This window comes from Anas acuta, chromosome 9 (genome assembly GCF_963932015.1).
Source record: "Anas acuta chromosome 9, bAnaAcu1.1, whole genome shotgun sequence".
Lineage (NCBI taxonomy): Eukaryota > Metazoa > Chordata > Aves > Anseriformes > Anatidae > Anas > Anas acuta.
Window position 1 is genome coordinate 22876813 of NC_088987.1, and position 15243 is coordinate 22892055.

At 36.9% G+C, this 15243-nt stretch overlaps 1 protein-coding gene across 2 annotated transcripts in view; it reads left to right on the forward strand.

Moving 5' to 3' along the window:
• COL4A3 (collagen type IV alpha 3 chain) overlaps window positions 1-15243 on the forward strand; it is a 61972-nt gene that overhangs the window by 39013 nt on the left and 7716 nt on the right. For both annotated transcript variants that reach the window (XR_011099228.1, XM_068691581.1), the window contains exons 27-44: window positions 382-474; window positions 818-922; window positions 1399-1496; window positions 2740-2890; window positions 3030-3143; window positions 3613-3780; window positions 4836-4925; window positions 5499-5633; window positions 6769-6867; window positions 7791-7880; window positions 8471-8610; window positions 9588-9714; window positions 10005-10085; window positions 11157-11255; window positions 12205-12255; window positions 13266-13451; window positions 14018-14148; window positions 14529-14601. Coding sequence is in view for 1 of the 2 variants with exons in the window: in XM_068691581.1 (XP_068547682.1) it covers window positions 382-474; window positions 818-922; window positions 1399-1496; window positions 2740-2890; window positions 3030-3143; window positions 3613-3780; window positions 4836-4925; window positions 5499-5633; window positions 6769-6867; window positions 7791-7880; window positions 8471-8610; window positions 9588-9714; window positions 10005-10085; window positions 11157-11255; window positions 12205-12255; window positions 13266-13451; window positions 14018-14148; window positions 14529-14601 (2031 nt within the window). In the remaining variant the exon portion in view is untranslated. The remainder of the gene's footprint in view (window positions 1-381; window positions 475-817; window positions 923-1398; window positions 1497-2739; window positions 2891-3029; window positions 3144-3612; window positions 3781-4835; window positions 4926-5498; window positions 5634-6768; window positions 6868-7790; window positions 7881-8470; window positions 8611-9587; window positions 9715-10004; window positions 10086-11156; window positions 11256-12204; window positions 12256-13265; window positions 13452-14017; window positions 14149-14528; window positions 14602-15243) is intronic.

Below are 15243 nucleotides of genomic sequence, written 5' to 3' on the forward strand. Positions count from 1 at the left end.
ATGAATCACTGTTGGAGACTTTGCTAATTGTGAGTTTTTTTGTTTGTTTGTTTGTTTTATCTGTTCTGAGGGTCCTCGACCTGATGTTGACAATAACTCATATTCCCTACTTAAAATCATTTTGTGCTCTCCAGGTTTCTGTTAGACTGTAGGAGGGCTGAGAGAAGGGCTTGAGGTGGTCTGGGTGTCAATAAAATTCTTTTGCTTTATGAAGTCAGGGTTTGAAGGATTTTCAAAATCTGTTGGAGCCTCAGAAAGATGGAAACAATAGCAGACCAGATTTTTAACTAACTAGCTTGCTCATTAATATTTTAAAATTACAAATTATGTATTTTTGAACTATTTCCAAACTGTAAGACTTTGATAATGTATTTGCTGAAGGTCTGAAAGGAGAGACCAGTAGGATAACTCCATTGCCTGCATTGCCAGGACCTCAAGGACCAGATGGTTTACCTGGACCCCCAGGGGTGCCTGGTGAGTATGTTTGCTCAAAGGACAAAGTTAGAGATGACCTGATTGGGATTTGTCTACCAACTCTGGCCAGATAAAACTGTTGGGTTATTTTGGGAAAACTCTATGAAGGATTTCGTATCAAGGGCAGATTGCATAAAGATTTAACAGACTCATGCATGCTTTGATACTGAGAACACAGAGATCACAATTAGCATTTTAACTACTGTGAAGGAAAAATAGTGTCTAAGTTCTAATGATACCATCTACACTCATGTCCTAATTAATAATGATAAGCTGGAAAACACCCCGTCATCACGTGTTGTGTGGTAAAACAGACTGCAATTTACTTACTTTCTGTGAACAGGAAGGGTCGGAACAAATGGCCAGCCAGGTGATCCAGGACATCCAGGGCCAACAGGTGACACAGGCTTTCCAGGGCTTGGGTTTCCTGGAAACCCAGGTCCAAAAGGTAAAATACACTTTTTGATATTCTTTAAATTCTTTTAATCTGGATTGACAACATTCATCTTTTAAAAAAAAAAAAAAAAAAAAAAGAATGAGCATTAATCAGATGGTTTTTAGCTCTCATGTAATTTACTGCCTTTGAGGGGGTTTTCTGATTTTGTTTTTGAAATATTTTGAAGTGTTTGAGAGAAATAGAATACCAAAACTACTACAATGTAGTTTTTTGAAGAGAACAGTGAGGAACTGGCATCAGAATAGGTTCACTCCAAATCAGTTACTTAATGCAGTATGTTTTTGAAGCACATAACTGAGCAGTGTTACAGTGAGTGTTGAGGGAAGATGCAATGTGTCAAATGTATCAGGATTTTGTTTTCAGCTCTTGTAACCTACAACAGGGCAGAAGTCCATAACCACAGCCATACAAATACCCTTTTCTAAAATAAGGGGTATTTTTATACTGACATATAATTCCTTTTGCAGGAGATAAGGGACTTACTGGAGGCAGAGGATCACCAGGTTGTGAAGGAAAAATTGGAGAGCCAGGACGAGCTGGAAATCTGGGACAACCAGGAGAAAAGGTTTGACTAGAAATACAGCACAGACTTTTCCATAGGTCCCATTCATTAACTGTGACATTAAGCAAATAAATTAATAAGTGCATGGAAAATAAGAGTTCCTGTATTTGCTAACCAGTGATGCACAAACTATAAAATGAAATATTTTATGAAAGAAGTTGTCAAGTCAAATTTTAACTAGAGATACAGGATTTCAGAACACCCAAGTTGTTGGGATGTTTTGATACTTCAATTTTCAGAGCATAAGAAAACTATTGCATTGCTTACAGCAAAAAATTAAAGCCACAGTTTCTGAAGAGATGGCTATTCAGAAATTACTGGTGAAATATATAAAGGTAGGACTCTTGACTACTCCGTAATTAGGATCCAAATGTGAACAAAATAATAACACTTAACTGTTTTGAAAAGGTGCCATTACTTTTTGTTTTTATGCCCATATGTCATTCTTTTATGTGTTTTTCTGATATGATAAAGTATGGAAATTTTTGTTTTGTTTAATTATTACTTACTCTGTGCTTGAAACCAGAACAGCTGGATTTGGAGTGACCTTTCTGGTCCAAATATATAATCAATGACTGGTATAATCTCAGCTCTACTGGCCTGTTTTAAGAACATATTGATTTGCTCATATTCAAAACTAGTACCCAAAACAACAAGCAGTTCGGTCAGCCAATAAGAAAAAACATTTCAACTTTTCCTTTCAGGGAATAGACTTCAGATATTTATCGTAAAAACAGTCTTCATAGAAAACAACGTTCAGAAAAATGACAGGGGTAAAAATGCAGTAACTAAGTATTCTGAGACATATCTGGGTGCTGACTTTGATTATTTCAATAAATATTATGAGGAAAATATAACTACCATGTAAAATAAAGGAAAAATCGTATTTGCACAAACTTTTACATACAGGTCCAACACCATACATAGTTACAGCAAGCATCATAATGTAGTAACAGCCAAAGAGAGAGAGATGTCTCGTAATGCTCAGGAACAATTTCTTAGAGCAATGAGACAGTTCAAAAGCTGACAAATAGACAAATTAATCTTCTGGTGTGGAACCTGCAGGTGGTCAATAAGGAACATTCAGTGATCTACTGAACTAGAGCCATTACAAATGTGAAAAATCCCCAGGGAATGGAGGTGATAATCCTAATTAAAGAAGCTAGTTGATTGTGGGGAGGAAAGAATATTTTGGCAGACTTGCAAAACGTAGTACAAGTGTGTTGTTTACATCTCTATGTTGCAGGGGGACCCAGGCATGATTATTCATGGAGAGCCAGGCAGACCTGGTTCACCAGGAGGTCGTGGCATTCCTGGCCCAAAAGGTGATACAGGATTTCCAGGACTTCCAGGCCTACCAGGACGTGCTGGACGTGATGGTGATGATGGCCTAAGAGGTACTGTGGTCAAACAAGCACCAGATACACAGCAAGTTACCTCCCTGTGTTAAGGAAAGAAAAACCAAGTCAAACAATGCTCACTCAAAGCCTCAAACTACTATCTAAATCATTATGAAACCAATCTCCTTTCTTTTAGGAGATCCTGGCTCACCTGGAATTCCAGGGGATCCAGGTTTTCCAGGGAAACCTGCTGAGTGTCTTACTGGCCGGCCAGGTTTGCCAGGTGGCCAGGGAGCTACAGGCCCACCAGGTAGGACCTTCCAACTCAAATGTGCCATTTGGCTGCGTGACTGGGTTATATTTATGCCTTCAAATATCATGCGGGACGTGAAGTTGTTTATGGATATTGGTTATAGGTTACTATGCAACATCACATTTAAAAGATGCATTGTCAATGGATTGGAGGAAAACACATGTACTAATTAAAATGGATTAAGATTTTTTCGTCCTGTGGGGGAATGAAAATGCATACTCAAGAGTGTTTGGAGGATGAATGCGGAGTTGGTGGGGTGTTTGTTTTGTTTTATTTTTGTCTCTACTGTCTTTTTTTTTTCTTTTAAATCTCTTCAAGATCTCCTTAATGTGTATATTGTCTTGTATAGATTTACTGTATAGCGCTCAAACAGGCTCAAGAAGAGCTTGATACTCATGATGGCAAGATAGAGATGAAGGTTTCCAGCAAGAAGTATCCTACATATGCTGTCATGCATTTTTCTTAGGAGGAAGAGGTTCATTAGGTTCAAAAGGAAAACTTGGTCCTCCTGGGTTGGGTATCCCAGGAATCTATGGAAAACCAGGGGAACCTGGCTTAGTTGGTCTTCAGGGAAACGCAGGATTACCTGGTTTCAAGGGACAGTCTGGAAGACCAGGAATCGATGGTGTGCCAGGTAAGGATTCCCCAAATACCTGTTTTGACATAGAAAATTAGTCAGTCTCTACAAAAAGTCATGCTAACATGCCATCGACTGTAAATTGAGGATGCAAAAATATTTTTCCATTAGCAGCTTTCATATATACGTTTATATGATCTATATGGAAAACAAGTCAGTCGTCATTCCCTGAATGACTAGCATATCGTGAAGCTATGATGACCGAGTATTGAATATTCTACAGCACTCCACTTAGAATAGGAAACTACTTCCCATTGTTTTCTGTACTGCAACATTCTTGCAACAGGACACTAACTAGTTCAAAGCTGCTTCCCAGCATAATGAAAGTGTAAGGTAAGCTCTTACTCGGCATCCCTTTTGGAACAGAAAAAACAAACTAACAAGAAGACCTTGAGTCTATGAGAGTTGTGACTCAGATCAGACTCCGTCATGTTAAGCAGAGATGACTTTACTTAAGTAAGTAATCCCCATAGGTTTGTTTTTTTTTTCTTTTAGAAATGTGTTCAAACTTGATTTGTAGAGCACAAAAAATTGGGTATGTAATGCTGCTTATCTCTAAAAAAGATTTTTCATTATTCTCAAATCCTGTATTATCCTGTTGCAAGGAGATGCTAGATACCTTTTTATATATACAACCTGTAAAACTAAAGATGAAGTTGTAGGCCAAACCTAGGCTTCTAATGCCATTTGAGATGAGCTGTCATGTCCCAGCTGGCCTCCAGCTCCTGAGCCAGAAAGGAATGTCTTTCCCATTCTTCTTGTGACGGATATGGGTCTCCCAGCCTAGGATGGCTATCTCAGATACATTAATCACTCTTAATTGTTTCATTCATTGATTGAAGCTGTTGCAGCTGTTAGTAACCCCTCAGACTACCCACATTAATCTGTATTTAAATGCAGTTCATGTAGTTAAAAGCTGGAAAACTTGCTTCTATGACATGTTATAGAAATGGAGAAAATGTTAAAAGAATTGATTAACTATCTGACAGCTACATGCATGCCTTTCTGATGTTTCACTGATTAAATAAGTTCCTATTGCTTCCTTTCCACAGGCCCTAGGGGAGAGCCAGGTATAATGGGCCCATTAGGAATTCCTGGACCCCCAGGCATGATTGGAAGTCCAGGCAACCCAGGTGTCAGGGGTAAGTGACTATAGTATCTGGTTTTGTTATTCCTTAAGAATATAGGAACTGTCATGCTGAAGAAGACTTGTGATCAATCTTGATGTGTTATCACTCCTGAGTATGTGCTGGTCAATTAATGACCAGAACTTCTTTGTGCTTTGGTAAATATTTGACTTCTGTACCTGTGCCGTCTACAGGCTGAATTACATTTTCTTTTAGCAATATTGAGTTGCCACCTTTTCCATTTCACAGGTATGTGTGAAAATGGTTGGAGATTTTCTAAATAAAGAAGAGAGCTTTCCCCCCCCCCCCCTTTTTTTTAGTCTCATTCATATTCAACATATTATATCTGTTTAACAGCTATAAGATTATATTTATATTCATGCCAAGATACCATAACTATTTCTCATAATAACCCATGGTCATAAACGTTTATTGATGTTTTGAGTAATCAAGAAGCTGGTTTAAGTTGTTGATTTGGCATGTGTACTTACATATGTTGTTGACCTTAGAGATGGAGTTTAATTGCTTCCCTTACGTGCTATCACCTAGACACACTACTTCAGAAAATGTCATTGTATTTTCTTGCAGGTTCTTTTGGCTTCCCAGGTCTAAAAGGAAGAAAGGGGTTTCTTGGAGCAAAAGGTGAACCAGGTGATAAAGGTTTTCCTGGACCTTCTGAGACCTTGGTTAGCATTGGAAATAAAGGAGAGCAAGGCCCAAAAGGTACCTATTCATTTTTCTGTCATTCAAAACCAGGTCGAGTTATCTGTGTGGCAGTTCCAGTGGGCTCTAACAAATGGAAGAAACTGGCTTAACTACTTAAAGTATTCACATGGCTTTGAAATAATTTTTGCCAAACACCATAAATGCCTTTTATGGGGTGGTTGGATGTTACACCAAACATTTATTTCCATTTTAACAAGTCCATATTCCTTAAAAATCCTTTCATTGTAATGTCAAATTAGTAATAAAGTGTCACAGGTAATAAGTTTATATATATGCATCTTATATAATCACGTTTCTACACACTTCACCCACCTTCCTTACTGCACCTCATGGCTCTGGCCAGCTTTGTACCTAATTGGAACTGGGGTTATTCAACCTAAAGAAAAGGAGGCTCAGGGGAGACCTTATCACTTTCTACAGCTACCTCAAAGGAGGCTGTAGTGGGGTTGGGATCAATCTCTTCTCCCAGGCACCAAGAAATAGGACAAGAGGAAATGGCCTCAAGTTGTGCTAGGAGAGGTTTAGGTTGGATATTACGAAAAATTTTCTTCACTGAAAAAGTTGTGAGGCATTAGAACAGGTTGCCCAGCAAAGTAGTTAAGTCACCATCCATGGAGGTATTCAGAAGACATGTGGATGTGGTGCCTAGGGACATGGTTTAATGGTAGACTTGGCAGTGCAAAGTTAAAATTGATAATTTAGAGGCCTTTTTCAACCTAAGTGATTCTATGATTTAGTAGTCCATGAGCACAGAAATGGTTGTGCTTACCAACTGGATGCTGGATTTCAAAGAAATGAAGTCTGCTTAGAAATATTTGACTGCCAGAATTATTATTTTATGTGTAATATTAATATAGACTCTCTGTATACAAGTTGCGCATATTTAATGCTATCTGGCTTTTTGTTTAGACATTCTGTGTGGTAGGTTTCAGAAATTTCCTTTCATCTCCATATAGGAAATACAGAACTCATTAACCATGAGCTTGTGTCTTGCTTGTGTTTCTTGCAAAGTAAAAGTCCTGTGCTCCACTTTGGCTTCATTAGTTTTAAGAGTTATAAAATGTTAAACTTTATATAAACTTATCTTCTAAAATGCTGTTGTGTGTGTGTTTGTTTAATGAAATTGTTTTAGGAGTCCAAGGAAGCATGGGTCTAAGAGGAGAAAAAGGATATGCAGGTGTACAAGGTCCCCCAGGTCTTGCTGGATCTGAAGGAGTACCTGGTATACCAGGTATGGAGTATGTATATTGAAAATTACTGTTATCACAGAATGGAGAGCAAGGATAGAGTTACCTCAACACTAGCACATAAACTTAGCTCTAGCAGCAGCACTCTATTTTCTATATTAACTCTGAAGCTCCTCTGAGAATTCTGAAATGGAGCAATTTCAAAAGCTGCTATTTCAAAGTCATACTAGCTACAACTAAATGGTTCTTTATTTCCTTCCAAATGTGGATGATTATGTGAGGTGATACATAGAAAATAATATTAACTTTAAATAATATAAAATAATAATAACCTTAAAATCTAAAAGCTGGTGAGGCCAATGAATAAAACTTGGTATTTATAAAATTTAAGAGAAGTTTGATTCCTAATATCATAGAGAAGTAGCAGGAATTCAAAGTTTACCATAGGTGTGCACAAAATATTTCAGAAGCTTTTTGTATTTAAGATTGATTCTATTTCCCTGTTGAAGGCCTTCATATTTGGCTTATATTTTGGAAGTTAACAGGTCTTCAGTTAAAAGTAGTCTTAAAAAGAACCAATGTAATTATAGACCTACCTAAGCCATTTCACAAGGTTTTGCTCTGCCATCACTATGCCCACATACATAATGATACATGCTGATCTTGAGTGAGAAAATGAACCTATTTTTTCAGATTAATTAAAACATCTTTACTTCTCTGTATGCTATATTTTGATACATACAGAAGATACTTGTTTTTTAACTTGATTTCCTGACAACAGTAATGATAATTCTATGTGCTTCTAGAGCAAGAGGAAGAATTATGCTCCACTGTTTGTTGATTTATAAAATCAAAAAGTACCATGGCAGTGTGTGAGAGAGAGGATTCTGTATTCATCACAACTGTGTCAGCCAGCCAGTGTCTAAACTGGACATGTGAAAATGACGCTCATTTCTTCATCTTGCAGGTGCCAAAGGATTTATGGGTCTTCCAGGTATTCCTGGAGGACAAGGATTCCCAGGTGCACCAGGAGACAAAGGGAACATGGGAATTCCAGGTTATTTTCTCTCGTTATGTTGCAAATTGGTAGAGCCTTTACACAGGTCTGAGCTGTTTCTGTAAGCACACTACACAATACTTAACTCAGACTGGGATTTATTCTCTGCTGTGCCTGTAAACTTCTCATCACCCCACCATTTGCTTGAATTGCAGAATGGAGTTCTCCCTCTGTCTAGTTTTGGAGCATGACATTACCAATGTATTGCAGCTGGCCATCTCAGTATATAGCTTATAGTAACTTTCCAAATAACAATTTCAGGGTGTTAATTAGTTAGGATGTGGTGACATATAGTGGCTCTATCTGACTTTGTAACCAAATGTCTGCCCAGTGATCATGCGTCTTTATTTTTGTAAGCTTTGACTATTGAAATTACAGGTAATAAATTACATATAATTAATTTATATACTGATACTTATAAGAACCTAGTTTGAATGTGTTTAGAGTAAAAATCACTGAGTGCACAAAAATTATTCTATCTCTGATGGAAAAAGTGAATATGAAAATACAAGCAGTAGTTAACAAAGTAAGAGATGTAATATTTGACGATGATCCTTTTAAGAATGCTGTTGCTATCTGTGTTTCTCCAGGTTCAAAAGGACAGAAAGGATCTCCAGGCTTTCCAGGACCATCAGGTGACCCTGGTCCAACAGGCTATGGTGGCTTTCCAGGTGAAAAAGGAGACCCTGGGCACCCATCTCCTGGGCCCCCAGGAGAACCTGGTCCAAAGGTATAAAGGCCATGGAAACATTGTCATATTAAGCAATAAGCAGAGCCTTTGACAACAGAAACAGAATAACATGTAAGCAAGAGTTGCAGTTTTCAGGAGATTGGTAGATGATAGCTTAGTGATGATACATATGGAAATCCTGTTACGTCAGTATTTAGGAGAACATGTTGAGTTCATTGCATTTCATTGTTCTTGCAATGCAAGAATTTATTTGTAAAAATGGAGTGGCTTGGAAATAGCATTGTTTCTGTAAAAGTTACTTACTTGCTAGGAACAATGATTTGTATCTAAAAAGTCGATAGTAGAAATATTTGTACATCAAGAATTTCAGAAAAATTATCTTAGTAGTAAAGTGGTGTGATCTAAAATTTTTCTGTTGGTTTTTGAAAGTCTATTAATAGCATTTTTGTCTTAGGAATATATAATATAAAAAGTAAGTTAGAAAATTTTACTCCACATACCCTGGTTGTTGAACAACTGTGAATCTTTACATATGAGATAATTTAAAATATGTTGCTGGCTGTAAACTGTACTGTAACTCCTGTAATTTGTCCAAATTATCCATTAGTTTCTTTATTAGCTGCGTATCCAAAAAGGGGTTGCTGTTGAGCAAATTTGAAGGAATTCAAATAAATATATGTTTTGCTATTTTGTATAGCTGTGTATTATGTAAGGTATGTATTTTTGGTTCAAAAGAGGAGTTATTAGAATAAAATTGGAGAAAAGTCTATGAAAATACTTTAAGACTGAACTTGGTTTGTACAGATTAAAGATAGACATTGCTTGTTAGATATGTCTAAAGGATCAGTGCTGTTACGAGAAGACTTCATATTAGTCTTTGATTTTTATCTGAAAATCATAATGAACCATGATTAAACTTAAATATTAAAGTTATATATTTTTCTATTGTTCATATGCATGTAATGTATTTAATACAATGTGATTCTTTACCTGCGTGTGCAACTGCTGTTTCTTAGGGAGATTCAGGTGCTCCTGGACTTCTGGGCAGCAAAGGAGAAAAAGGGTCCCAAGGTCAGCCAGGACATAGAGGAATACCAGGGCCACAAGGGATCAGAGGGGAAACAGGAGTTGCAGGAATCCCAGGTATGTTTTGCTTTGGAGGAGTGTTGAGATGCTGATGTGCTTCTAGAAGAGAATTTCTCAATACTATGCAGGGTGCCTGTGGGGTGGCACATTTACATTAAAATGTTGTAAATGCAAACAGCTCCTTTTCAGTCAGCACAGCCAGGCTGGCTTATTTTAGCTAGAGATCTGTCCCAGCTGGCTGAAGTAGAAACAATAGCAGGGTTTTCAGATTGTGCCTGGGCCTAGTGCTGAACTGAATTGCAAGTGATAATACCAGCTTTCCTCCCCCAAATTCTTTCTTCTTACAGGGAAACCTGGACTTCCTGGAGATGTTGGTGTTAAAGGACAGCAGGGTCGCCCAGGACAACAGGGCATTATAGGCCCTCCTGGTATGGTATATAGCATCTCCCCCCAAATCACTACCCTCTGACTCATTATTTTCTCTGTGATGAGACAGTTGATATTCTTCCGAGCTTTTTAGAATTTACCTGATATAGTTGCAGACTCTGTTTATGTTGGTAGGAGGCTCTGTTTACCTTCTCCAGTTCCAGCTAAAGTCTTTAACAGCCTGTTCTCAATGTTACTAATTCAGCTGAGGCAAGAAATTTTAATTTTGTTTCACTATTGTAGAACTTACAGCTCTTCTTTTTTTCAGTTCAGAGTTCTCAAGATGAAATATCCACATATATCATAGGAATGGCTTGTTTTACGTCCTAAAAGAGTATAATAACCTAAGATGTAGCTATACAAGGAGGAAGAATAAATTAAAGTTAGAGGTTGGACTCAATGATCTTGAGGTCTCTTCCAACCTAGAAATTCTGTGATTCTGTGAAAGTTGAAAGAGGGGAAAGGCAGAATTGCAGTCATTTGTTTCTTTCACAAAATAAAAGACTAAACCATTAAAAAAAAAAAAAAAAAAACATAAGGGGGATTGTGTCAATATGCAGCAACAATATGGAGACTACATTAATGTTGGTGACAGTCGTTATCTTCAAAAAGCATACTGAATGTTCTCTTATGCAGATCCTCGTATAAATTACATTGCGGTTCTGTGGATCATATTAGTGAACTTACACAGACGTAGCGAGAGAGTCAGAAAAGATCAGAATCTACTCCCTGTTTATAGGAAAGTTGAATTTTTATGGAGAGGAACCATACTACCTGTATAGATTCCCACCAGCATGGATTAAATCAAAGGCAGAGTCCTAAGATGTCTTTGAAAGGCAGGAAGTTAATGCCTGTGAAATAGTGGGAGTGCTAAGTTTCTTGAAGGTCAGAGGACTCAATAATTATATTCTGCTCTTTACAAATGCTTATGTACCAAGATTATAGTTGCTTCTATCATTGAAGTAGCTGCACTTGCACTAATAAAATCTTTAAAAAGGGGATTCATATCTTCTCTCTTTGTGTAAAATAAGAAAAAAAATGAAAATTATACCGTGGTCCTTTATAATTCACAGGTGCTGTTGGATACCCTGGAGAAAACGGACTTGCTGGTGAAAGAGGCAATCAGGGTCGGGATGGTATGCCTGGTCCCCCAGGAGTAAAGGGAGAACCAGGTAACAACAGTGAAATATTTTCATTCTGTTTTAAAATTACTTTTTTTTTTTTTTTTCCCTAGCTGAACTGATAAGGATTTTTTGGGAAGTATTAATAAGAAGCTTTTGTGGATCCAAAGATGTGTTAATAAGTAGAAGGCTTTTAAATTGCACATAATTCACTGTTTTTCTACATAATCGTACATGCTGTTAACAACACAAATGTATGTCACTCCTCTGTTATGCATATGATTTGTCCTAATTTCCCCTTAAAATATTAATGTCTGCGAGAGCATAAATATCGTGTGGTTCTTCTGTGTTCCATCTCAAAATAATTAAGAGAACCAAAATCTTTTTAAAGATGTCTCAGCTCTTATGTGGAAATAGGATGAAACAAATCAGTGTTTACTCACATGAACTGTGAATGTTTACATGACCTGGCCTCTGAGTTGTAAAATCTTTCACTTAAATATGATGTCATCAGTATCCGTGCATACAGTCCTCTGCTGAATTCTGGCAAAATGTTTTTATATTTTACAGTGAGAATGTTTTTGTATATTAGTATTTACAAAAAATATACTGGAAAAGCATTTATAGTATTTAATAAGTCTTTCTATATTAAGTTTTGAGTAATCATTGTTGAAGTTATAGGTATGTATGGTTTTTCTCTTATTTTTCTAAGTAACAGAAATACAGATTTTTATTCTGCTTTTTTCCTCTGGAAAAAAAAAAAAAAGCAAATATTATTATAGGTTGTACCTCAGATACAACTGGTAAATAAGAGCTCCCACTTTAAAGGAAAACTTACAAATATAATTCATATTTCTGGATAGAACCAATGGAAAATAACCATTGTTATTTTGAAGAATTTTAGTGAATTTTGAAGAAATGTGTGAAATATTAGATAACTATGATGTTTTCTAGCAATTTTTCAGGACTACTGAGTATAATATGACCTAACATTTTGTAGGGGCACCAGGGAGAGGTATCCCTGGACTTCGAGGTGTTCCTGGTCGTAGAGGTAAGTTGTCTTTTCAGAAAGCAGAAGCCTTGTTTTTAAATACCAGAATCATTAATTGCATCTTTAAAACACCTCCTGCTTTTGGCTATTTAAATTGGCACTTAGTGTCAGAGGAAATAAAGAGTGATTCTGTGCTTATGATCAATTATTTGGATTATATGTTAAATATCAAGAATTCGTGCTTGCAAAGTTAAGACTATTGTAAAGGGAAAATAAAGGAACTAACTTCTGTGGTTTTGCGAAGGCAATATACAGATTATAGAGCTTTTGAAACTTTAATACATATTTGATTAACAGTGTATATTTTTATGAAAACAGATGATGTTGCTGAACACCAAGCATAGTCCGTAGGAAAGCTATGATGGTTCATTTTAATTTACTTCACTTCCTCTTTTTTGTTGATGCAGTCACAAGGAGAATGGTTGACTTGGGGGGGAGAGGAGGCACTCTTCCCGTATTTTAGGTTTCACATTGTACTTACAGTACTGATACAAATCCATTGATCTGCTTTACTTAAAAAAGAAAAATTAATAATAATTCTCCCTCCATATTTTGGCCCTGTGCTCTTAAGACTGACCTTAAAAAAATCCGTTTGGAATAGTCTCTTATTTTCCTGTACTCATACTGATGCTTTTATCTGGAATTTAGTCTAATAGGATTTGCCAGTTCTGATGTTCGAACTCGCATTTCTTGACTGTAGCATCAAACAATATCCCCAGCTCTGGTCTTTATGCCCTTCTTTCAAGTTTCTTCCATTGTATGAGCAAACTCTGGAGTTTTAAAAGAAGTGGTGTGTACACTTCCTTGCAGTGAGTCACGTCTTCTCACAACCATTTTGCTTTAGAGTAGCAAGGTGGCTTTGGGGATTTAGCCATGCTAAAAACAAAGGCTGCATTCCGCCTTTGTGTTAGAGTAGACACACGTACTCTGTGTAGTCCTGTTTCTAAAAGCTATCATAGTATCTCACCATCATGACAGCTCTCCTCAAATATATTACTTATACTCTGCAGGAATCAAAGGGGACATGGGGCTGCCTGGTTTTCCTGGACCACCAGGTGTGAAAGGTCGTCAGGGTGATCAAGGACCCATTGGACCTCCTGGCTTAATGGGGTTACCTGGATTTCAAGGTGCAACAGGCATGGCAATTACTGGCCCAAAAGGAAATAGAGGCCTTGCTGGTGCAGATGGAAGACCAGGTGTGTTGTTATAACTTCTTTATCTGAAAAGGTATACCAATAATTGGAAGCTGAATTCAGTCTGTCTAAAACTCAAAATTGAAGGGGGTTCTTCCCCAGACATCTTCATAATTGAGCAAGTAGTGCCTTTACCAACTGATGCAATCTTATCATTGCAAACAGCAGGATGGTCTGTACAGAATGATGTAAATTAAAATAATGCTAATTTTTTTCAGTTCACCCAGTTTTGCTGCCCTCTGCTGCAATCTGTAGGACAGCTGAAATCCAGCTTAAAGAAGTGAAATATCGGGTGTGATTCCAAGCATAACTGCAATGGAAAGATATTAAAAAATGTAGTGCTATTAAGGATTGCAAGAACTCAGATCTGTTCTCAGACTAAATTAATAGTCTACAGAAAAATTAGTGTTGTTGTTGTTGCTGATTTATAATTGATCTATGTCCTTTAGAATTGCAGAGACAGTAAACATGAAGTACCATTACAGATTTGCTGAATGTTGTACTGTGTTTTATGTAATGTATGTGAAATGCTGTTGGCAGTGATCTTTAGGTATTCTGTTTCTATACAGGTGCTCCTGGTTTTCAAGGGTTGCCTGGTCTTCCCACTCCCAGCATGAAAGGAAACAAAGGTGCTAGAGGGGCAGATGGCATACCAGGGCCAACAGGTCCAAACGGCGACACTGGTCCTCCAGGTCCAAAAGTCAGTGAAAGAAATGCTACTTGTTTCTTACTCAACTGTTAACTTCAGTCTTGCCATGAAAATAACACCCAGAGGAAAACAAATAAATGCATAATAGGGGAAAGATATTAAAACAGATACAGAAATATAGTTCTGTTAGACTTAAATGTACCAAAAAGAAATTATTGGGTCTTTCTGATATGTTGTTTCCTTGGCCATTTTGTATTACCGAACAATGTTAACAATAATATGACTATATCTAACATGCTCATAATGGAGCAAATAATTTTAGTTGCAGCATTTTCTGTGGACACAGTGCTTTAGATATTCCAAACAAAAAGGAAGTATACTTCATAGAGTGCCTATTTTCTTGTTTATTATTGATGTTATATGATTTGCAGGGAATAGAAGGTCGACAAGGTTATCCTGGTGCTAGAGGGGACCCTGGTTTTCTTGGATTTCCAGGTGTAAAAGGTATTCATGTATTTACTATGTACACTTCTATGTGCCAAAGACAGTAATTTGCATGTTGTGTTGTAATGGTGTGATAATTAGAAGTGCCACATGACTACTAGAAGATGCGATTTTTGGCAACATCTTAGTTATAGAACTCAAGAGCATTTAAAAGACAAAGCACTGGGTCATCTGCTTGCCAGAAGAATAGACTCAATTATGTTCTCATTCACCAGCTTATCAGTAGACAATTTGTAAAATGTATTAGCTTTATAAATTTCATATTCCTAAGGGTTAGTTGGATTTAGTGGATTTTAGTTTTATCTGGCTAAAAATGCTTTTGAAACTTTCTTTTAGTGATTTAAATCTGATATAAGTTTGCATTGCTCCAGTATGTTCATTTTCAGTTACGTAATTTGCAGTGATACAAAACTGTCATTACTGGTTTAACCCAGTGCATTGAGTTCCATGCAAATTGTGTACTTTAAATTTGTGGTTCTAATCTGAAAAGTCACTGCACAGACAGAAATTCTATTTCCTTAAGCAAAAGCCCTCATTTCTTCACATAGTCAAATCTCCTGACTTAATAAAAATTCTTTTTTTTTTTTTATTTATTTATTTCCAGCAGTACTTTCAAGAGAATAACCTGGATGAGAATAACTA